At 50.8% G+C, this 24,234-nt stretch overlaps 1 protein-coding gene across 2 annotated transcripts in view; it reads right to left on the bottom strand.

Moving 5' to 3' along the window:
* The window catches only part of Rptor (regulatory associated protein of MTOR complex 1), a 270,069-nt gene that overhangs the window by 170,075 nt on the left and 75,760 nt on the right, over nt 1–24,234 (bottom strand). For both annotated transcript variants that reach the window (XM_048366647.1, XM_048366648.1), the window contains one exon: nt 22,112–22,194. In XM_048366647.1, coding sequence (XP_048222604.1) covers nt 22,112–22,194 — 83 coding nt within the window. The remainder of the gene's footprint in view (nt 1–22,111; nt 22,195–24,234) is intronic.

Below are 24,234 nucleotides of genomic sequence, written 5' to 3'. Positions count from 1 at the left end.
AGACAGTCACCCTGAGAGAGCAGCAGGACACACAATGAGGACCACCGCAGAACCACGTAGAGCCCCAAAGCCCCCAACGCTGATGTTTCCACAGCACCATCATGGTGCTTTTTATCTAGTTTGAGACAACTCTTAAAGATGTTCTTTTCCTAAGGAGCTATCAATCTGGATCAAAAAATAAGATGCGGGGGGGGGGGGGGAATAACAAGTTGCATGAGAAATGTACACACTGCCTTACGTATGAAACTGTAACCCCTCTGCACATCACTTTGAAAATAAATAAACAAAGGCATGCTGTTTGGTGCTGGCCCCTGGAGACTACTTCAATGGCTGATGTTTGCAGAACATGCAACTGCGCCGGTGCAGAGGGGCTGGGCTGGCCTTGACTCCAGCAGGTCGGCTGAGGATTCATCACCGATAAGAACCCCTGTGAAGCGGGCCAGGCACCTCTCCCTCCTTCAGGAGCCTCTTCCTACATGCTCTATCTAAAGGGAATTCTGGGGGGTAGCAAAGGCCAGCTAGAGGGGCAGAGAAAGCGCAGTCCATGTGCTGAGCAGGGAGAAGGCACGCCTAGCCTCTGCAGGAGCCGGCGGAGCGTTCCTCGCACGTGGTATTGGCAAGCAAGGTTCTCGCGGGGGAGCCACAGCATATAATATGCAACTGTCTGGCTGCATACACTGCTAGTGGATTCAACAGTTTATCCAACAAATATTAGCAGCGCCTCTATCATATGATACACACTGAGTATTTAAACCAAAATCGGCGTGGGGAGTCGCAGTTATACTCTTCTGTGGATCTCAGGCTGAAGCCGAGCCCACCACAGGGCCACGCCGGCCTTCCCCACCCCTGCTTACTCACGGAACACCGCCTGAACTCCATGCGAGGACACGCAACAGGTAATGGGGTGCTATCGTGGCGCCCGCGTGAGTGGAAGGGCACACAGGAGGCAGCCAGGGTAGGAATCCCTCCAGGCACACTCTTGCACACTTGCAAACCTGTCCCCTGGACTCAGTGGGCAGAGGCCGCGGGGCCCACTGTCACAGAGCCCGGGGGCCGGTGGCGACTGCTCCCCATCAGACCGTTCCGCAGCCCGTGTACCACGCAGGGAAGGAAACCGGAGGCGGAGACTCAGAGAACAGCCTGCATTCCCCAAAGACCATTGCCAGCGAGGAAAGAAGGTTCTACGTTTGAGGCAAGTCTTGAAGTAGACAAATGGAATAACAAATCTGAAACATACTAGAGTTGGGGCAGAAAGATGCACCCGGCAGAGGAGGGCAGAGTCCAGAGCTGAGAGGCATCCAGGATGCACCCGCTCGCGGAGAGGGGAAGCGGGAAGAACCAAGGGCTCACAGCTCAAGTCCTGCCACGTGTGGGCCCCCAGTGCCAGGTTGGCGCGGCTCCGCGGCCGCTCGTCCTGAGCCCACCCTGGTAGCCGGCCAGGCACTGGGGAGCCGCTGGGACGAAGGGAGGCCCAGGCCCGTGCGGAGGAGGTGAGGGAAGGCCAGTGCCGCGGAAGGCACTGCGATCCCTGCACTCAACTCTCCCCAGTCTTCTCTTTTGAAAACTGAACTTAGGTGAGCAAATAAGTTGTTTTCATCATAACAAAAATTATTAACCTGTAGACTCAAAACTTAAGCTCGTGAAAACAGAAAAGGAGAAATGACAGGAAATCTAAATTGTGAAGGCATTCAAACATGTCTATAAAGACACTGCAATGCTAAGTTAAAAAGAAAACCAACACGCCAGAGCCTTCCACAGAAGCTTAGGAAGGAAGTGAAGCGGGCGCTGCCCAGCCTTCCCCCAGACTTCCCCCCGGCCTTCCCCCAGACTTCCCACGGCCTTCCCCCCGGCCTTCCGCCAGCCTCAGGCTCCCAGTGGTCCCCGTCCTGACGCACAGGATACCCGGCTCCCACAAAGACAAAGAGGGGAAGAAGGAGAATCAATGCAGGGCGACTGTGAGTAACAAGCAAAAGCAGAGGCCATCTCATGTGGAGGGAGAGAGCTGCCCTGGGAGATAAACAAAGCCACGGTTGGACTAAAGCAATAAAAAGCAATCTCCCCCACCAAACATGGCCATGAAAACCATTGACCTGAGCAAGAGAGCAGGAGCGCGGTGACAGAAAACATCTCTGGAAGGTTCCAATCCATGCAGCCATGATTCTGGAGCCCCAGCCCAATGCTCATTCCACACTCTTGTGCATTATTAAAGCTGACATGGGATTAGAAATCACAGCAAGTGACCATCTACCACCCACCCAGCACTGTGCCAGCCATAACTATATAAACTGCCCTTCCTGCTCGCTTCCTTCCTTCTCACCTCCCATTGTGAAGTAATTTTAGACACTCCCAAAGGTGGCACAGCTTAGAAGTCCTACACCGCCTCCGCCCAGAGTCTCCTGACACGAGAACTTACAGAAGAACAGCACAGCCACTGAAGGCAGCCAGTCTGCATAGCACAGGACCCTGGATTTCTGCAGCTGAGTGCCCTGCTTCCTTTCCTGCCTGCCCCACCCGCTGCCATCACTGCCAGCCACACGGCCCAGGCTGCCCGGGGACGGCACTCTGTGCGTCCTGGTACTGGGTCTCTGTCCTAGGCAAGTGGAGCGTTCATCCGTCTCCTGTCTCCGGTGAGCCATCACCGCCATGCTGCTCTAAGTCCAGCAGGGTTCGTGGGTGCTTCAGGCTGCTGGGTCTGCCTCCCTTCATGCTTTTCGCTCTCAGTTTCCAGACCGTACATCAGGTTGGTCTTCCTCTAGAAGCTCTAAAGTCTACATCTTCCCTCCCCTTTTTTTAAGGCCCGGTACTTTTCACTGGGGCTACACAAAATCCATTAATGACAGGAAGAAGAGTAATTTTCTGAATTCAAGTTACGCTCCCTGAGGTCCAGGAGTAGCTTTCCTCTATTCAAGCCAACTTCTGAGTTTGAGAGTTTATCTCACAGGCTTTTGCACATTCCTTGTGAAGTTTATTTTGGCAGTTCTGTTGCAGTTTGAAAACCATCTCAGATGACAAATATACAGATGGGCATGGCTACGTCATAATAAACTTGGCCAGCTCCTGGTCAGTCCTGCTCTGCTGTGTCTTGCTCTGTGTCGCCTCCATGTACTGCTGGCCCTCGGTCCTCTTCCTCCGCCGCCCTCACGTCAAAGGACGCTTCTTCCTTCGCACGCCCAGGCCTGCTGCCCGCCTGACTCGGCTACATTTTCAACCTAGGGTTGAAAATGGCATTTGAAGGCGGAAGCAAGAGCTAGCAACAGGAAAAACAGGCCTGCCCCTGCAGAGACTTGAGGGGTGGGCTCCCCATGTTATTAGGGTTAGATACTTTCTGTCCTCACTTCTTTTCTAGTTGAGTCCTATCAGCCTTCATGCTGAGGGCAAGGGCTTTAAGACGCTGACTTCTCCCCTCCTGCCCTTCTATGTTGTTTACAGGAGACAGGAACATAAGACACACAGTTTCATCAAGCGCTCCAAGTCCCTGGTTGTGCTCTGCTTTGACGGCACTGGGGTCTGTGCTTGCGAGGCAAGCGTTCTTCCACTGGCAACATTCCCCAGTTCTTTTGCTTCGGGTTGCTTTTCAGACAGGGTCTTCTGCACAGTCCAGCCTCACACCGCCATCCTCCTACCTCACCTGCTGCCTAACCGGCATTGTAGGTGTGGGTCACCACATCCGGCCTTCCAGGCTTTGCTTAAAACTTAGAAACCTGAAGCCACACTGATAACAAATTAACACCATGACCGTATTGTGCAGTATACTCTACCTTCAGAATTGGGAAACACATTCGGGGAGAGGATGATGAAGAGGGCATCTTCGCCAGGGTTTGGGGTTATTTTTTGTTGCTCTTTTTTTTTTTCAGATGGTCAGCATTAAGGATTCAAGGATAGCCTCCAAAAGAAATGACATCAAAGACGAGACCCGAAAAGAGGTCCGAGGCAGAGCCACCAGCCCCCAAAGCTGGAGAAAAGGTCTAGAGCTCCAACGTGTTCAAAGTCAGGCTGAGTCTAAGGGGACTGTGGGGGCTGAGGCGGGAGCGCGAGCGGGGGAGATCAAAAGCAACTTTCCCGCCCACTTGACGCGTGGAGACTTTGTACCGGGGCCAATGAAAAGCCATTAAAATGCTTTAAGCAGGCCAAGAGCTCTCTGAAATGAAATCTGTCATGTCCCCAGAGTTGGGAGTAAGTGCCAAGTTTAGGAATTATTATACAGTTTTGGGGTTACACTTTATCGTACTTCAAAAATGCAGAGAAAAGTCGTGACACTTGGAAAAAACAGAGAATTTCTAAGTACCTCCAAAAGCACAATGTAAAGGCAAACATTGACACGGCAGTTAGGAAAGCCTTGTGGGTTGTACCAAGGATAATAAGGTGCTTGTCTTATCAGCATAGAGAACCCCAAGGACTGGGGTGTAGGGGTACAGTGCACTGGGGCTGGTGAGGAAAACCCCTCCTCTGCAGCTCTGGCTTCGCTGTGTAGGGGGGCCGAGCAGGACGGCACAACAGTGAATGGTCGGCACCCACATTCCATCCGCACACAGGGCCAGCGCCCAGCGAAGAAGAATTTTCTTTTATTCCCAGAAAATGCTCCAAGCCCTGCACTGTGCCACAGTGCTTTATCAAGCAGCTGATAGGACCATTCATCTGAGAAAGCCTAGCATTTATGCAGCCTATGAGCCTCCCAGCAATCTCCCTCGGTTACAATTCTTCTCCGAAACACTAATGAATAGATAAAGCCAAGGCTCAAGGTAATTTCTCCAGGTCTGCGATGTAATGAACTTGTGGAGAACGCCTGCAGCAGCGCAGACCACACTTGGCACCTGGCCTCAGTGCCAAGTCTCCCTCGGGGTGTGGCTCCGCGCCCAAGCCTCACCCCAGGGTCGTCTGAGCATTCCATCCTGCCGGGACGACTCATCCGCGCTCAGTGCTCCTCTGCTCATAAACCCAGGACGCGGGCTGGGAATGTGGCCTAGTGGTAAATAAAGGCTAGCCTCGTATACATGAAGCCCTGGGTTCGATTCCCCAGCACCACATATATAGAAAAAAAGCCGGAAGTGGTGCTGTGGCTCAAGTGGCAGAGTGCTAGCCTTGAGTAAAAAGAAGCCAGGGACAGTGCTCAGGCCCTGAGTCCCCGCTCCAGGACTGCCAATAAATAAATAAATAGATAGATAGATAGATAGATAGATAGATAGATAGATAGATAGATAGATAGATAAATAACCAACCAACCAACCCACCCCAGGACACGGCGTACGCAGACCCAACTCAGAAAGAATAAAGCTTTGGCACTTGGTTTGGCATTAGGGCAGAATTTAGTCAAGCCTGGGCAGATGTGTGTGGGCGACCAGGATGGTACCTATACCAGTTTGCTAGTTTTCCCTGATATCCTTCCATCTTGGTCCTGAATAATGGAAATCTTTGTTTTGTAAAAGTGTTACGTGTAGCTTTTAGGAAACTTCTTGAAGGGAAACAATGGGATCTTCTTCCCTACTTTTTCCTTCCTGCAAGATAAAGTGTATTTATGGGGCTGGGGATATAGCCTAGTGGCAAAAGTGCCTGCCTCGGATATACGAGGCCCTAGGTTCGATTCCCCAGCACCACATATACAGAAAACGGCCAGAAGCGGCGCTGTGGCTCAAGTGGCAGAGTGCTAGCCTTGAGCGGGAAGAAGCCAGGGACAGTGCTCAGGCCCTGAGTCCAAGGCCCAGGACTGGCAAAAAAAAAAAAAAAAAAAAAAAAAGATAAAGTGTATTTGCATTTGCAACAACTGGAGCTCCAACAGCCAGCCTGGATGAGAGGTAACTGTAATGGAATTCGTGAACAGCAGGGTAAACCCAGAAAGAGCCAGCAGCCATGCTCCTCTGGAGGCCCTAGCAGGCTGCCCTGCAATGCCTGCTTCTGGGTGAGGTTAAGGTGGACAATCAAGCTTCAGCCTGTGATTTCCCCAGCAGTGCTCAGGCAAAGCTCAGGGAGCAGGAGACCACAGCTAAGTCTCAACAGAGACAGACAGCTCAATTATTAAGTTCCTGCTCAAAAAACTTTTTAGTAGTCAGGTACCAGTAGCCGATGCATGTCCACAATCCTAGCTACTCAGGAAGCCAAGATCTGAAGATGAAGACTCAAAGCCAGCCCCAGTAGACAAATCCAAAAGAGAGTCGAATTGCAAGGTCCTGAGTTCAAGCTCCAGGACTGGCATGCAACAAAACCTTTTTCATGCTATCAGCCCTCTAATAAGATAAATTTATTTGAAAAAAAAAAAAACACAAACAAACAGAAGGAGGAAAGGAAGAAGGGAGGGAAGTGTCCGTGCACCCTCCATCTCAGGTCCTCGCCCCCCCCCCCTTTTCTTCCGGGAGCACCTTGTGCCTCTAGCTCCCAGCAGCGTCGGGGAACACCGTCCACCCAGACCTGAACTCCACCCTGCCCTAGAACTCTCCTGTGAGAGGTCCCCACACTGCCTCGCCCAGACCTAGCCGTGCGTGCAGTGCCTCCGCCTCCAGCCCGGCCAGGTGGTATAAGGACGCCCCTGAGCAACACAGGTGCGGTTCCTCCCCCTCCCTCCCGTGGGGGAGGTGGGCGTGTCAGCCCGGCTGGCGAATAAGCCCCCTTTCCTGTCTGTGATTATGTCCGGGTGGTTTTCTGGGATGGGTGCCTTCAGGAAGGAAAGGTGGGAGGGGAAGAAGGGAGGAAAAGAGAGAGGAAGAGAGGAAGAGAAGGGAGTATTTTCAAAAGAAGAACTGGATTCCATATACAAGCATGTAATTACCGGGATTTAGCCATGAGTATTTAACAGTACAGAAGCTTCTTTGAAATTGAGCCTACAGTTAAGCATTAAGCCAGGTGACAACTACCTCCCTCCCAGGTGACAGGGTCCTTTGTGCTCTGCACAAGACTCTTTTTCCTTGTGGTGTACGCCCGTCTCAAACGTGAGGCAGTAAGTCTGCTGGCAGATTGCTAAGGACCAGGAAGGTGACAGTGAGTCTGGAAGGAAACCAGACAGTGGTGGGAGGGCAGCACTGCTGGCGTGGCGCCCAGTGCCCTGGGAAGGCACAGAGCTGCTTCTCCCCTGGGCTTTGCCACTCGTTTCCTCTATTTCTTTTCCAAATGAAGCCTAGACTGTTCAAAATTGCTACAAACATTACTTGGAGCTGCAGCCTTTACTCAGCACTATTGACATCAAATGTCAAGGGAAGAGAAAGGAACCAATAATTAGTCTTCTGACTTACTGAGATGCCTGGCAGGAACAACCCCCCTCCACCCCCCTCCACCCTCCTCCACCCCCATAAATCGGATTTCCAGGAATAACAGGCGCCTCTGCTCTGCGGCGAGGGCAGAGGCAGAGCAGGGAGAGAAGGGGCAGGACCCCAGGTCAGAGGGTGAGCCTAGAGAAGGCAGGAAGCGGGGGCTGTGAGAGGCGGAGGGCAGCAGAGCCCACTGCATAGGGAGGGCAAGTCCCCGGAAGCCACCAGCACTCCAACCTGGAAAGCGGAACAAACAGTGCTCGCTCCTCCCACGGAGAAGACCCTGGGGCTTCCACAGCACTGGGAAGGACTGTGCTCAACCAGAAGTGAATGGGGAAGGGAAGGCTACGTCACGTCAGATCATCCCGCATGTCCATCCCAGCGAGCCGAGACGTCCAGGCCAGGACATGGCCACCAGCTCACCGGGACCGCCCCTCCTGCCTGCCACGGGGACAGACACCAAGCACCAGACCACGGAGGCTACACAATGTGTTACCTGTGATTTAAAATCAATCAAATGAAAGGACTGAGTAGAACAGGAGCAAGACATCGCCACACATTCCGCCGAAGCACCAGCAGCTATGCTCCGGAGGGCGGGTGGTCTGGAAGTTAGACCACACACAGGCAACACAGGCCTCAAGCAGGAGGACCAGGGCGGGCCCAAGAGGGGGACAGAGAGGAAGGGCAACTCCTGGAGACACAGCAAGGAGCTTGCAGGGCTTAGTGGCTGTGCACACGGTGACAGGAAGGAGGAACATTTTAAAGGTGGTGTGACAAGAAACTGTCACTGTCAGGGGAAACGTCCTTGTGGTGAACAGGAATCCAGAGGCCTGGCTCTGGTCCCCAGGGGACAGCGCCCATCTGTCAGACAAGAGCCCTGGCTTCTGGACATGAATGAAGCCTCTAGTTAAGGGAAGAATTCCACTCAGACATGATGACTGTAAAGATACTTACATGAAGGGCTAGGGGTGTGGTTCAGGCGGTCAGGCCCCTGCCTAGCAAGCACAAGGCCCTGAGTTCAAATCAAGAAAGAGAAAAGGAGGCAGAGAGGCAGGGAAGGAAACAGAAAGAGAAAAAAAGAAGAAAGGATAGCTAAGAGATTCTGGACTGTGACAAACACACAAACTTACAACTTGGGTCCAGATAAGAGGCCAGGCCTAGAAGCACCAGAAGCCAGCCCTACATGTGGCGGCTAAAAAAGGAAAGCTGAATTCTTTGGGTGAGGGAGGGGTGGAGAGCCTAGAGCTGACCAATGAGGCAGAAGCTCTGCTGTGCACACTGCCGTGCGGCGGGAAGCTAGGAGGGGACCCGCGATGCTGAGCCCCCTGCCGTGGCCTGGCTCTGTGGGGTGGAGAGGGGTCGTGGGCATTTAGGCATGGGCGCTCCTTTCTCTCCAGCAAGGATGTGCTGGGAGGTCAGCCCCCGAGGGCCCCGGGCCTCGCACACTCCCTAGGAGCCGCAGGGGGTGTGGCCAGGACCCGTGGCCCCCCTGGTCCCGCTAGGCAGCAGGACCAGCAGCCGCTCACACGCCATGCGCATGTGGGACAAGCCAGGCCTGGCTGTCCGAGCGAGGCAGCTGGACAGATGCAGAGCTCGCCACAGCAGCGCTCCCTGCAGCCCTCCCCCACGAAGAGCCGTCCTTCACGAAACCCCGTGCCACGATGGGAAGCTGGCGCGCACACCACTGTTCCCTGCCTTCCAGGGAAATGGCCGGCTGCTCCTGCTCCTCCTCGAGCGCTGGCCGAATCCCCCCCCCCCCCCCACCAGCACTCAACCCGGGCGGCACCACTGTGCTGCCGCAACCGTTCCGCGAAGGCCTAGGGAAAGAGGTGGCAGGCACCAGTGACAGCCAGGTGGCCCAGCAGGAGAAACACAAGAGCGTGAGGAGAAGCAGCACCTTCTCTTCTTTCTGATGGATGGTGGGAAGCCCTGCAGGGCTGGCCATCCCTGGCTTTCCGAGGCAGCAGCAGGCAGAAGCTGAGTCTCAAGGGGCGGGGCCTCGGTGGCATCCTCTCTGACATGTAGCCCCGAAGGAGGCCAGGGCCCACCCTGTCTAGGAGTAAGTACACCCCCTGGGTACCAGCCAGGGAGCGCGGCCAGTGAGCCCGGCCTTGTAAACGCCGGGCAGGAGGGGGGAGGGGAGATCTTGGTGAACACGCTTAGGTGGCAGAAGCAGGCAGGGACAAGGCTGCTGGGCAGAGGGGCCACAGCCAGTGGCCGCGCGGCTGCAGGACCAGCACTGAGGGGCCAAGCCGGTTAGCGGCCTCGCTCAAAACCAGACCTTTCTCCTGTGATGCTGCCAGGTCACACGCGGGCACCACCGCCTCCATCTACAGGCCACCCTGCAGCACTGTGTGGTTGGCAACGGCAGGTCCTTGGGGTGGCTCCAGTGAGGTGACTCACAGAAAGCGTCCACACACTAAGCCAGTCGGTCATTCACCAACTTCTCCCAAACAACCGAGGAGAGGGGCGCCCTCCCTGAGGTCATGGAACCCAACAGAACACTTACATCCCCGCCCACTGTCAGGGAGTGAGTCCCAGGGCATGCCTGAGGGTCTGTCAAAGTCAGGGGCGCCTCTTATTCTCTATCCACAGCAACTAGCGAAGTGACCCATTTTGACAAACAATCCCCAATACTATGTTGTACTGAACCAGATGGTAATTTGCTGGCTCACTGACCAGGGTGTGGACTCCCCCCCGCCCCCCCCCCCCCCCCCCCCGCCAAATGTAGCCTGGTTTACATGCACCACAGCACCTCGAGTCCTCTCAAGTGTCTCCAGGACACCTGCCACTGTCTGGGCACTAATGTTCACCTCCATCTTTGATGTCTCCAGCAGGCTTGTCAAGGTAGGAAATGGTAGGAAGAAGAAAAGAAATACATATCATTTGCACAAGCAATGCTGGACTGGGTGACTTCTTTAGGGAATACCAAGTGGCAAGGTTTTTAGTACTTCACGTGGAAAGACACAGAACAGAAACAAGATCTACTCAAGAGAGCGACTAAAAATAAGAGGTCCCCCCTCCTTGCAGGTCTCCGCATGGGACAAATTGCAGAGACAAAGACAGAAAGGATAAGGAATGTATGGAGGGTAATGGATGAGCTGCACTTCTGCATTTCCCAGGAGGTCATTTTCTAGAGCTGTTAATATTTTATAACATTTTAAAGGCAAGAAGCTGGGGGTGGGAGTGTGGCGTCGTGGTAGAGCGCTCGCCTAGCATGCATGAAGCCCTGGGTTCGCGTACTCAGTAGCACATACACGGAAAAAGCCAGACGTGGCGCTGTGGCTCAAGTGGTAGCGTGCTAGCCTTGAGCAAAAAGAAGCCAGAGACAGCGCCCAGGCCCTGAGTTCAAGCCCTAGTAACTCTCCCCCCCCCCACTCCCCAACAAGAGCAGCAGCACGGATGGGATGACCCTCCTTGGTGTGGCAGTGCTGTGCAACTGTGTGCCACGCGATGGCTCCTGGCAAGCTCCTCAGAGAGCAACCAGTACCGACTTACTGAGGTGCTAGAGGAGGCGGGACCAGGAAAGGCAGCCAAACCCATGCAGGCGGGGAGCCAGCCAGGCCACGCCATTACCGCTACAGCGTCTCCCTTGCAAACATCATGGCTGACAGGGGAAAGAGGGGAGGAGAGGTGTAAGTCTTCATAACTCCAGGAAAAACCAAACTCTTGTATTCTTTTCGAGGAATAATGCTAATTACTGTATTAGTATTCTGGACTTAAAATGACAAAATGTATTTCATCTTCTAAGAAAAAATCCCAGGTTTTCCTAAAGAAGCAAATGCTATAAATGTATCCCAGGCACTTTGCAGATAACCACTTTATTATCAACGCCCATCTTCTAATGGAGCCCGCTTCCAACAGCCCTGCTTCCTTCAGAGGCTCCCACCTCGTTAGCCAGCAGCCAGCCCTAATGGCCACGGCTAGGGTTTCTGAGTGCTACTAAGTGCTTCTTGGGGGAGCTGGGGGGCAGGGGGGCGGGAGGAGTAGCCGGGTGGCTCCCAGGCGGAAGCAGCCAGCACTCGGGTGTGAAAATGCTCGGGTTCTCTTGTTAGTCAAACAGAACACAAACAATCACAGCTAATACACTACTGCTGAGCACGGCAGCAGCTGGAGACTGAAGGACAGGTGCCCTGCCCTGCCCTCCTTTCCGGAGGCCGAGGAGGCCGCGGTGCCGCCCGCCCCACCAGGCAGCCAGCTCTCCCCGCAGCAGGGAAGCGTGCAAGGAGCAGTACAAGCCACCACGCCCAAAGGCACCCAAATGACCCCCAAAACAGGGTGAGCAAAGGGCGCTGAGGCCCGCCTAGGCGGCCACATTCACACATTCTCTCGGAAGACAAGCAGGGGAAGGCCCAGAGCCATCAGTCACCTCAGGAAGACAGAGCCACCGTCATCAGACAGCTTTAAATGTCATCTCGTGGCCACTCAAGAGGCTGAGACTAGGGCTTGAAGTTTGAGGCTAGCCTTGGTGGAAAAATACCCCAAGATTCGATGTCCAGCTTAACTGGAAAAAACAACAACTGGATTGGACATGTGGCTCAAGTGGTAGTATCAACCATGAGTCGGGGGGGGGGGGGGGAGAACCAAACTAAGTCACTGAAAGGCCTGTGTTCAACCACGCCCCCCAGGAAGGCACCCGGCCAGACGCCAAAGCTTCACCGCTGCTTCCACTTCCAGCCTCCAGGTGCGGGAAGACTCCGGCACGAGAGGCTCTCCCTCACCTCCTTGCTTTGGTAAATGCAGTGCTGCTTTCTTAAAGGGTAAGTGAAAACATGCAACAACTTGTGACCTGTGGTCACATACACAAAGAAGTAAAAATATATGGCACGTAAAATCTTGTACACAAATTCCCACAGATGCTTCACACCTAACAGCCAAAATGTAGAACACAACACACACCTGCGAGACTGGGTGGTAAACTCTGGCTCAACCACACAGGATGCCATGCAGGGATAAAGAGAGGGACCACTAAGCACACGGGGGGACCCACAACACCATGGAAAGACGGTGTAAAGGTCAAGTGTAAAGGCCGGGATCAGCAACAGCAGCCTCCTTGACAGACAGCAGAAGAGGGCCAAGAGAAACTGGTAGGCAGAAGCAGGAGGGACTTTCTGGAAGCCAAGTGCCCTTGTTTGGAGAGGTGATGAAACAGGAACATACTCTGTCCAAAGTGAGTTAATGACATCTGAAAAATCACTCTAAAAGGGGCGGGGAGTATGTAGAATGGCATATAAAAAGGAATGCTCTACACTTGAGAGATAAAAGAGAGATAAAACTTGGAAAAGAGAACCTAGAACGGGCTTCTTTCTGTGTCCCTAACCCCGTTCCCTTGGATGGTGTGCGGGCAATGGGCTACGTATGTGTAGAGCGCAGGTTAAAATGCCAAAGGAGGTTCAGTAATACCCTTCTCCATTGTTGGTGGGAGTGCAAATTAGTACAACCACTTTGGAGAATAGTATGGAGGTTTCTCAAAAAGCTCAATATAGACCTATCCTATGACCCAGCCATACCACTCCTAGGCATCTATCCTAAACAGCAAAACCCAAGATATCAAAAAGACATTTGTACTTCCATGTTTATCGCGGCACAATTCACAATAGCCAAAATATGGAAACAACCCAGATGCCCCTCCACAGACGAATGGATCCAAAAAATATGGTACTTATACACAATGGAATACTACATAGCGATTAGGAATGGTGAAATATTGTTATTCGCAGGGAAATGGTCAGAACTCGAACAAATAATGTTGAGCGAGACAAACCTAGAACACAGAAAACAAAGGGGCATGATCTCCCTGATATATGACTGTTAACAAAGGGAGAGGGCGAGACAGTAGAGACCAAGTCTGTGAATACTGTATATGTGCTTGATACATAGTATATTGCATATATGTCTACCTGACCTAGACAAGGGATAGAAAAACAGGTTGTAAGATATCACAAGAAATGTACACACTGCCCTACTATGTAACTGCACCCTTTTTGTACAACCCCTTGTAAAAAAATTTATGTTCAATTAATTAAAAAAAACAACGCCAAAGGAGGTTCAGTAATACAACTAATCACAACCATCACCTCAGAACCACAGAATACAAGCCCTAGAAAACTCCATGACAACCTCAGAAGCTATCGCTATAGCAAGCTGCACGTGCAGGCACTGTTGTGAGCCCGTCAGAACTGGGAGGGCAAAGGGTAAAAAGACCCCTTCCCGACCGCAGCAGAGGAGCCTCAATGACAAAACCAATCAGGGCAGGGCAGGGCAGGTCACCCGGCAACCCCAAACACTTCCGGGAAAGAAACTGAAAGAATCATGGCTCATGGCTATTGTGTGGTGGTGAATACCAGTCATCCCAGTTATGCAGAAGGCAGAAACGGGCAGGTCACGGTCCAGGCTGCCCAGGCAAAAAATACAGGGGACCTCACCTGAAAAATAACCAAAGCAAATATGGCGGGGGCTTGACTCGAGTTGTGGAACACCTGCCTCATGAGGCTCTCAATTGAACTGAAACCCTCAGTGGCATGAGGGAGGGAGGAAGGATGGATGTAAGCAAGCTACGGAGGTAGCTACAAGTTGGTGCCCTCCCAATCAAAACTTGGCTATGAGCTGGGGTTTGCCAGGAGAAAGGGGTGGCCTGGGGTCCCCTAGCTGGATCCCACGGCACGCCTGAGGGAGCTCACTTGACTCAGCTCTGACTCCAAGCAATGAATCCCATGTGCCCCTCCTAGTCACCCGAGTAGGACCAGTTACTCTCCTGCTCTGAATCTACCCAAGATTGATATGGAGTGAGGACACGCGCTCCAAGTCACCCCAGATCTCAACATCACACCGAGTGGGCCACGGCCAAGGCCCACCGCCCGCCGTGCTCACTCACCAGGGCGGCAGGCTCAGGCTGAAACATAAAGGACAGCAAGAGGGCAGGCGCCACAGCTCACACCTGCAGTCCCAGCTACTCTGGAGGCTGAGATCTGGGATAGAGGTTCAAAGCAGCCTGGGCAGGAAAGTCCTTGAGACTTTTATCTCCAATAAACTACTCTGAAAAAGTGGAAAGTGGCTCAAATGGTAGAGCGCATTGAGCACACAAAGAGGCTCGGGGATATAAAGTTCAGGATCTGAGTTCAAGCCCCAGGGCCAGCACGGGGGGGGGGGGGGGGGTGAATACAATGGTGGGTAAAGAGCAGACTGCAATGACAGAAGGTGGTAAGCTCTAAGACTGAGGAAAACACCCAGCCTGAAGTACAAAAAGATAACACACTGAAAAGAATGGTCAAAAAGTCTTGAATACACCAACTAGAGTCCCAGAAGGATAGCATACAGTAGTGCTAATAAAAATAAAAAATAAAAAGCAAGTCCAGTGCCGGTGGCTCACACCTGTCATCCTAGCTACTCAGGAGGCTGAGATTTGAGATCACAGTTCAAACCGAGCCTGGGCAGGAAAGTCCTTGAGACTCTCATCTCCAATGAACCACCAGAAAACGGGAAGTAGAGCTGAGGTTCAAGCTGTAGAACACTAGCTTTGAGTGAAAAAGCTCAGGGACAGTAGGTAATCCTGAGTTCAAGCCCCAGGACCTCCGACCCACCCCCCCAAAAGAAACAAGAATGAGTGAATTACTGACACATGCAATAAGGCTTCCCTAAGTGAAAGAAGTCAGGCACGGACGACCACATGGTTTTCTATGACGCAGCCAGCCACAGGAGGCTCATCAGTGCCTTCTGGTTCCAGCGGGAGGGGAGAAAGAATGACTGCTGATGGAACAGGAGGGTTTGGGGGTGACCAAGATGTTCTGGCATGAGGCAGTAGAGACAACTGTGCAACAAGGTGACTAGTATAAAAATAATAATAAACCCTCTGAATTGTAGGTACATTTTAAGATGGTGGGGTTTAGTTATGTAAATTTTATTTCAATTTAAAAATTCTCCATTATGTGTGACCAACAAACATTTGATATTTCTGAGGACCTGCCCAGAAGCCATGGTGAATGCCCAGATTTGTGAGCCCCATTGTGGCATATGGCTACCCTAAAAAATGAAAGCAGGCACCACAGGAACTTTTATGCGCTGTCCCATCTGATCCATTATTAGCTGCTCCCCCACCCCCCACCCCCGCCCCCCGTCAGCACTTTCTCGTTGGGCTGCGTGCCGTTACAGCTCACAGCGGCACACAGCGGCACGCGGTGAGCAGATGGGCGCTCCCCGGGCCCCTCTCAGAGCCAGCTTTCCGTCCCCAATATCTGTCATTTGCTTTTTGGCTGTGTCAGCACTTCCAACCCTTACCACGGCAGAGCGGTGGGCACGGCCCTCAGGCTTATTCTGGAGGCCCCCGCGGCATGTAAACGGCATGGATGCGGAGAGCTGGGCTACTGCTTCAGCCTCCGAAAGGTAGAAGGTCCTCATGGGCAATTGGTTTCGAAACTGCTGGGGCTGTAATCCTATACAGGCTCTGAAGCCCTGCCGGCTGCCCAAGGAGGACAAGCAGGAGCCCCTTCCCGGGCCACCCCGAGAAAATGAACTTCCAGAGCACCCCAGGAAGGCGTCCTTCAGATGGGATGGATGCAAACCCTCTTCTGTGTCTTTGAAAGAACGTATCGGTCATGTCACCATATCCTCTAGGGCCGGCAGACAGAGGGTAAAGCCCGTCTGCTCTCTGATGGACTGCAATGGTGTAAAGAGGCTGGCATGAACTGGTTTTCATGGTCTAAGCTCCTTTTCCAACACCATGGCCTTTGGGGACAGGGCAAGGCAGGAAGTGTGTGGGCAGGGCTGACAAAGCAGCCTTTCGGCTGAGGAGCATAAATCAGAATTCTCCCTGCACACGGTACCTGGGAAAGCTGTCAGGCAAGAAGAGACAGAAAAGAAGGGAAAGATAAAGGATGCAGCATGATTAAGGCCAGAGCAAAAATATAAACAAAATGTTTGTCATGGGTGTATTTCTTAATGTCTAGGCAGGAAACTGCTACGGAAAACCATCAAAACACCACAGTTAACCCCAAGACAGCCAGAACACACTGTCTACACCAGCAAAGGAACTTAATGAGGACAGGATGCAAAGTGCTTCACACGGATCCCAACCCATCCCGGATTGTGTCACCTGTGAGCCATCCATCTACAATTCTGCCTGTGGCTATGAGTCCTCCTTTGCAGTTTGTCACAAGAACCCACAGGTGGAGACGGCCAACCTTAGGACCCACAAAGATTGCAGACCAAGCTGGCTGGCAGGTGAAGCCAGCAAAGCAGGAGGATGACAAAGTAATGGGATCGGGGTGGCATTCCAGGGGTGACGCCAGCACAACTAGAGGACCACGCTTACCACCTGAACTGCGCCTGCCACTCGGGACAGATGACAAAACATCATTGCACCAAGCCGGAGCCCCCCTGCCCAGCAACAGTCCACGTGGGATTATTTCGCAAACACCTTTGGAGCACATGCCAGGTCCTAAGATACCTTAGCTCCTTTGCACACTGCCACATTTACCTGGGAAGAGCCTATGCAAAGGCAGCACCCACATAATTCTAAATCTTTACTGCATCCTGTATGAATTCAAACCAGAACACTAGGGTGAGGTCAAGTAGGAAAGCTAAGAGCCCGAGTATCTGTTGCTTTACCCCAAACTCCAGCCTCTGAACAGAGGCACAAGGCTTAGGAATGGGTCATGGAAATAATGGCCAGCTCAAGGAAAAGAGTCTGGCAGGATCCAAGAACCCACCACCAGGGTTCCCCAGAGTGCAGCCAGCCCTGGGCTGAGTGGATCGCCTCTCACGGTCCTCACAGCTCTCTTGGAGTCAGAGATGCTCACTTGGTTGTCATAGGAGCAAACAGCCAACTTCCAGATGGAGGTGAGGAGGCCTAGGTTCCACAAGTCCTTACTGCTGCTCTCCATAAAACGCAGAAGCACACACGAAATACAGAATGACATGCCCGGTGCCGGGGGTTCCCACCTGTATCCAGCTGCCCAAGGCAGCTGAGCTCTGAGGATCACCCCTGGAAGCCAGCCTAGGCACGAGACTTATCTCCAATTAATCACAGAAAAAGCTGGAAGTGGAGCTGTGGCTCAAGCGGTGGAGTGCTAGCCTTGAGCAAAAGGAGTTCAGGGACCGTGCAAGGCCTAGAATTCAAGCCCCAAGACTGACAATAAAAAAAAAAAAAGATCAAATTCTTCAAGTAATACCTTTACCTAAAATGCGGGGGCAAGTCTTTAAATATCTAAGATATAAGTGAAAATGGCTGCCAATGGCTGCAACCCTTTCTTATTAGCGTCATTCATTCCAAGCAGCTCAAGAGGCTACAGCTTTGTCACCAATGTCAAGGAAGGCCGGCAGCCGTTAAAACAGAACAGGAGGGGCTGGGGATATAGCCTAGTGGCAAGAGTGCCTGCCTCGGATACACGAGGCCCTAGGTTCGATTCCCCAGCACCACATATACAGAAAACGGCCAGAAGCGGCGCTGTGGCTCAAGTGGCAGAGTGCTAGCCTTGAGTGGGAAGAAGCCAGGGACAGTGCCCAGGCCCTGAGTCCAAGGCCCAGGACTGGCAAAAAAAAAAAACAACAACAACAAAAAAAAAAACAACAGAACAGGAGAATGGCTTGTATTACTTGTGAGCCTGGTTCTTCTGGAGAAAGGTTCCTTGCCCTATGTCTACTGCTTAGCAGAAAGCTCTATAACATGTTTGCCTAATAGGAAGAACCTCCTTTTATTCCTGACCACAGATCAACTGTGAGTAGCCTAAGAAGAATGGACTGAGGGAAGCTGCGATTTAAAATCTGTCCAATGAAATCCATAAAATATCACTTGAGTAATATCTAAGAACTTCCAGGCAACTGAAAACTGCCTCTCGACCACTTGGCTCCCCGGAAACCCTGTGCCCACTGGCCAGGGCACACTGCCTTCACCACTCATATGACTGGCCAGGGTGAGAAGAGACTCCCACAGCAACATGACTACAGCACTGAGGGCATGTCCTGTGATGGACAGATGCCCTGGACAACGGACGAGGCCAGTGGTCACCCCAGGTACATGACACGAGTGCAAGTTCATCAGGTCTCTTCAACTTCCATGGTAAATGGTCACAATTCCCAAGTGTGCTACTGTGAAGCCATTAGAAGAACTGGAGTTGGCTCATGTGGAAGGGCCAGCCACTGTTCCTGGTTGTGGGGAGAGAAGGCCCTGGGTAGAGTTCACCTTGCTGGCTCTTTTTCTCAGCTACAGTTCATTACTTGCAACTTAAGATCAATTACCAGACACTTGCCAATTTGCTGGTCAAGTTCCTTAAAGAACAAAGTCCACACTGTCTGCACTCCTATCCCCAGCTCCCAATAAAACTTTTGCTTGAGGCTCAGGATGAAACTGGGGAGTTTTTACTGCACATTTTCAGCTGAAACAACAGTTGGCGTTTTTCTTCCAATCTCCTGCAGAACACAAATTTATGCACCTAAAGGTAATAAGGCAAAGTCTTAAATTTAACCAGAAGAAAGAAAGATTCCTCCAGTGGCAAACTGATAAATTATTTAGAAAAAGGCTCAATCAGCCAGGCAAGGAAATACAGGGCCGATAAAGAGACTGGCAGCCTTTGGAAATAAAAACAATCATCATGATTTCTCCAAATTCCTTCCAGAACCCAAATCGCCTTTATCAAAATGTCTAATTTTGTGCAGAAAAGGAAGGAGAAAATGTCTGAGCATTCCGGCACCGGCAAGGAAATGAGTGGTCTGCAAAGCACCATGTGACAGTGGTAGGGTGACAGCCATCAGCCTTCCGTACCTCCTGCACAGGAGAGCCACGGGCACCCCCGCCTGGCCCCTGCCATGGCAACATGGAGCCGGGCACTGATTTCAGCAAACGTTAATGAAAAGGACCTCATTGCAAATTGCCTGACCTTTGTGGGTCTTTCAATAAAACCCACAGAGGAAGTGAAAACTGGATCTAGAGGTCCTTACATCAGAGGTCTAGGAAGTTTAATAGTGTAGCTATTGTTTTGTTGCAGATGGCACAGCAACCTCTCCTTATTACAGCGGAAACTCGAGAGCCTTGAGGAGTGCGATCATGTGGCGCATGGCTGGCTTTGCACCGCTCCCAAGGGCTCTGATTTACAGTTGGGGACCAGGGCCCTGGCACCACACATCTGAGCTCAGTCACTGCCTCGCGGTTTTTGCTAGCTCTATAAAGCAGTAAGAAGGAGGCACTCACTAAGAAACCCTGCCCTCCATGCCGGGCAACTTACTCTCTCCTACAACCCGCACAAAGAGAGAAGCGTGCCATGTGCACCACAGCAAGTGGCATTACCAAATACTTGTGGCACACCGTGTCTGTGATATCACAAGCCAGGCAAAGATGAATCAGTGACATCATCATCTCAGGCTTGTTTCTGAAAGATAACCCCCTTAATGGTTAGTGCCAGGAAGCTTGGAAACCATTTTAGATACTTACAACAAATGGAAGCCAAGAGCCAGGAACCAGTGGCTCACACCTGTCATCCTACCTACTCAGGAAGCTGAGATCTGAGGATCATGGTTCAAAGCCAGCCCAGGTGGGAAAGTCTGTGAGATTCTTATCTCCAATTAATCACGGAAAAGGTTGAAAGTGGTACTATGGCTCAAGTGGTAGAGCGAAAAAGGAGCTCAGGGACAATGCCCAGGCTGAGTTCAAGCCCCAGGACAAGGGGGGGGGGGGGGGGAAAGGAAGCAATAGTCTGCATGCAAAAAGATGAAAATATTCATTGTTTTGGTTTGGCTTCCTGAAAGAAAGCAGGTAGTAGGGCTTAAACTCAAGGTCTTTTTCTCTTGCTTAGCTCTTTCTGCTCAGGGTTGGTGCTCTACCACTTGAGCCACATCTCCATTTCCTATAGTCTCATCTGTCCTCAAACTCTCACTCAAAAAATTATTTTGTAAATTCAGTATTGAAACTACTGACTTGAACCAATGTTCCAGACTACAGAAGTGCATGGAGGGACTGGCCAGTCGTCCTAGGATGGCTACCATTCCCAGCCACGCGTGGCCACGCTATCCTCTGTGTGTCCCGAATCCCTTTCCTGCCGTGCCGTCAGCACAATGCATCTTGCAGACAGCATGGAAGAGATCCACCCTTCAACAAAAACTTAAATGGAGAATAACAGATCCTACCTAAGAAGACTCCATTTACCGTCACTGGTGTGTGTGACCTGGCTGACAACTACCAGGCTAAAGCTGTAAAGCTAACATTCAAAAACAACAACAACAAAAGTAAATCCTAGCAAAGGGGATAACATTAGTATCCTAAAACATTAAACATATGGAACCTGAAACCCTCTCTTCTTATGGAACAATTCTTTAAAAGGAAGAATGCAGTTAAAAGGAGATCTGACCGTATTTGACTACAGCCTATCTTAAACAAGAAAAACAGCAAGATCAACCCAGAAAAAGCCAAAGCAGCTAAGTTGGAAAGGATTCCTTTAAGTATGTACAGTGCTGATAGAAATGAAAGCAGTCTTAAGCCCCAGGCCCAACTCCAGGGATTCCATGGCGACACCAGCCTTCCAGCACCGCCACCTGTCCCCGCTCTCCTTTAAGCGCTGTCTTGTCTTGCTGAATGCTGGATACCTTCAAGGTCCTCAAAGAAGCTTATCTTTGCCTGAGATACCAGGTGCCTCAACTTCCTTTAAAGGAACACACCATCATAATATCTGCCCAGCCCTCATCCAACCCTCAAATGCATTGTACTCCCCAGGAAAAGGCTGTCAATTTTTACATGAACTCTACAGGGGCAACAGATTTGAGAAAGGACAAACCAAAGCCTTTAAGCATATCAAAACGCCCGAGAACCTGTCTTCCAAACAACAAAGGCCCCTTATTATTGTCTCCACAAATTAGAAATGCCGGTGCATAACACAAAAAGACACAGGGATGTTTCCTATCAATTAGTCACCTTACTACCATGAGCTACAGCAGAAATTATCTAAGGGCACTATGAAAGGCTGGAATAAATTTAGATCTAGCCATTTTCTTATTCTAAGTCATATATAAGAAATTCCTAAATTCCACACTGTGTGGACAAATGACCCACAAACCAAAATCTCAAGCAGGCAATGTTAAGCAGGTTCTATAATTCATCAGCCCAGAGTAAAGAAGCAGAGCAAAAGGAGCAAGCAGGAGAGGCCAAATACTTAACTTCCCTGCTTCCTAGCAGGTAAGTTAGGATGATAATTCCAGAATCAGGCCTCACACAAAGCTAACTTCAAAGACTCTCCAAAAAGATTCCAAATTTCCCATTTTCTATTAAATTTATCAAATCTTCAAACCAGTTAATGAGAAAGGATAAAGGATGTAGGTCTTAGGGTTGTTCACAAGTAACTAAGATCTTAAAGGCAATTTGACACAGTTATATGCTATGTAGCTTTTGAGAAAAGGAAGGAAAGAAAGAAAAGCTGTAAGATACAAGCAACAAAAGCCCACTAATTGGTAACTGGCTCCCTAAAAGAATCAAAGACTAAGCACATAATAATAGGTGTCATCCTTTGAAGGCTCTGTGCTTTTCTTCTCCCCTACTTGAAAACTGAACACAAGAAAGATAACTACCTCGGCTGTGGTTTTGGAAGTTATTGAACGTGTATTTTCCTGTGCAGAATAAAAACCATGATTTAAGAGTAACCCTAATCATATTTTTTCTTTACGTAAAGAAAATTACACAAAACAGACAGACTACTGGCTACATGACTCACAATACTGCACGAGTTGTCGTTAAACATGACACATTCTCTCACACAGACGGTGCAGGCGTGCGCGGGGGAAAGGGGTGTCATCACCAGATTATACGAGGTGAGGCTCTCCAGAGAGTTCAAAGATGGCTTCAAACCCCGGAACTGAAGTTTCCCTGTTGCACAGAGAGGAGAGAGCAAATAAAGCAGACTTACCCGTGGCTGCCAGTTTTCATACTGCTTCTGTAGATTTGCACCGATGGTTTCCAGAGCTTTCTGAGGACCCATGGACAGAGGATCTGTGGAGGCAATGGGAAGGAGAGTCTTTTACACACGTTCTTCCCTGGTGCTAACACACCTCGCAAAGCTGCTCCACTTCCCTCCGGTGGCCTCTGACTCAAGATCACGCGTCTCTTATGCTTATCCACATTTAACCAGGGGCACGGACTGCTACCGCGCCCCAAGAGGCTACTGTACCCACCTACTTATTACAATCACTGGCCCCGGGATCCTGGACCTGCGTTTGCACTCGGGCCCGGACGTTTTCTTGCACGATCCCTGCCTTTTCCCTGCCCTCCTGCTCAAGGCCTGCTGGAGGGAGCTTGAGCTGTGCGCCCACAGGGCCGGGGGCGCACAGGAACCTGTGGCACACACGGAACTCTCCCCTCAACTACAGCCCTGCGGAACAAAGGAAGAAAAGCGTGACGGCCGGCGCACTGCGATCATTCCCACCTACATTCCGAGTTTTCCCAGAAGAAGTCAGTTTTATGAACATACTGTATGTCACAGTATCGTGTTTATTCAGGAGTGGATTTCCACGCCAGTGGTTCTGAGCCTGGAGTGCTCAGACTTGGTCTCCGGAGCCCTTCCCACTCTTTACAATGGCTGAGGCCCAGAGAGCATGTGCTTATGTGCCTGTATCTACAGGCCTTTACTGTGTGAGAAACTAACATGATAGTTAACACTGCTTTATTCTTTCATGTAAAGATAATAAGGCTGGGCTGGGAATGTGGCCTAGTGGTAAAGTACTCGCCTCGTATACATGAAGCCATGGGTTCAATTCCTCGGCGCCACATATATAGAAAAAGCCAGAAGTGGTACGGTGGCTCAAGTGGTAGAGTGCTAGCCTTGAGCAAAAAAAGAAGTCAGGGACAGTGCTCAGGCCCTGAGTCCCAAGCCCTAGGAGTTGCAAAAAACAAAACAAAGCCAAGCAACTATGCCTTTGTGTTCATTTTTTAAAAAGAGATAATAAGGCCACTACATTACAACACAAATATTTATTATGAAGAATAATTGGTCTCAAAAAAATTAGTGAGGAAAGAAGCACTGTACTTTTTTTTTGTTTTTTTTTCCAGTCCTGGGCCTTGAACTCAGGGCCTGAGCAGTGTCCCTGAGCTTCTTTTGCTCAAGACTAGCACTCTACCACTTGAACCACAGAGCCACTTTTGGCTTTTTTCTTTTTCTGTATATGTGATACTGAAGAATCTAACCCAGGGCTTCACGCATGCTAGGCAAGCACTCTACCACTAAGCTACATTCTCAGCCCCCATTTTTGGAAGTTTTAAATATTTGTTAAAAGATGATAGCTGGACTCTTCTATCTGGCCTACATTCACCCGTTGCAATCTGTGGTTTCATCTGTACACATGAAGTAAACGGAGTATCCTAAATAGTAAGTAAGTTAACTAGCCGTGGCTCTTTTCTCTGATGCTACACCAAATCTCCAGAAACCTAAGTCTGAAGACTGGGCAGTGTGGTGTCCGAGAGCACTGCCCAATTGGAAAATACTGGTTCACTGAACCGTGCTGGCTTTCCACATCTCATTCCACCCTTGAGCCAGGTCCACTGGCTCACACAAGTAATCCTAGCTACTTGGGAGGTAGAGATCAAGAAGACAGGCAGGCAAAAGGCTCTCAGATGCAACCTCAACACACAGCTAGGCCCAGAGGTGCATACCTACTATCACAACTATGTGGGAAGCTCCTAATGCCCCTCTCCAAACCTAACCTCTCCCCTCAGTCAGGGACTGGGGCTTTTAGCTTAAGAAATCAGAGAGGGCTGGGAATATGGCCTAGTGGTAGAGTGCTTGCCTCACATACATGAAGCCCTGGGTTTGATTTCTTAGCACCACATATATAGAAAAGGCCAGAAGTGGCGCTGTGGCTCAAGAGTGCTAGCCTTGAGCAAAAACAAGTAAGGGACAGTGCTCGGGCTCTGGTTTCAAGCCCCAGGACTGGCAAAAAAAAAAAAATCAGAAAGGACTGGGATGTGGCTGAAGTAATACTGCCTAGCGAACATGAAGCCCTGGGTTCAATCCCTAGCACTAAAAGAAGAGTCACA

Source organism: Perognathus longimembris, chromosome 17, assembly GCF_023159225.1.
Source record: "Perognathus longimembris pacificus isolate PPM17 chromosome 17, ASM2315922v1, whole genome shotgun sequence".
Lineage (NCBI taxonomy): Eukaryota > Metazoa > Chordata > Mammalia > Rodentia > Heteromyidae > Perognathus > Perognathus longimembris.
This window is presented reverse-complemented; position numbering and strand designations above follow the sequence as displayed.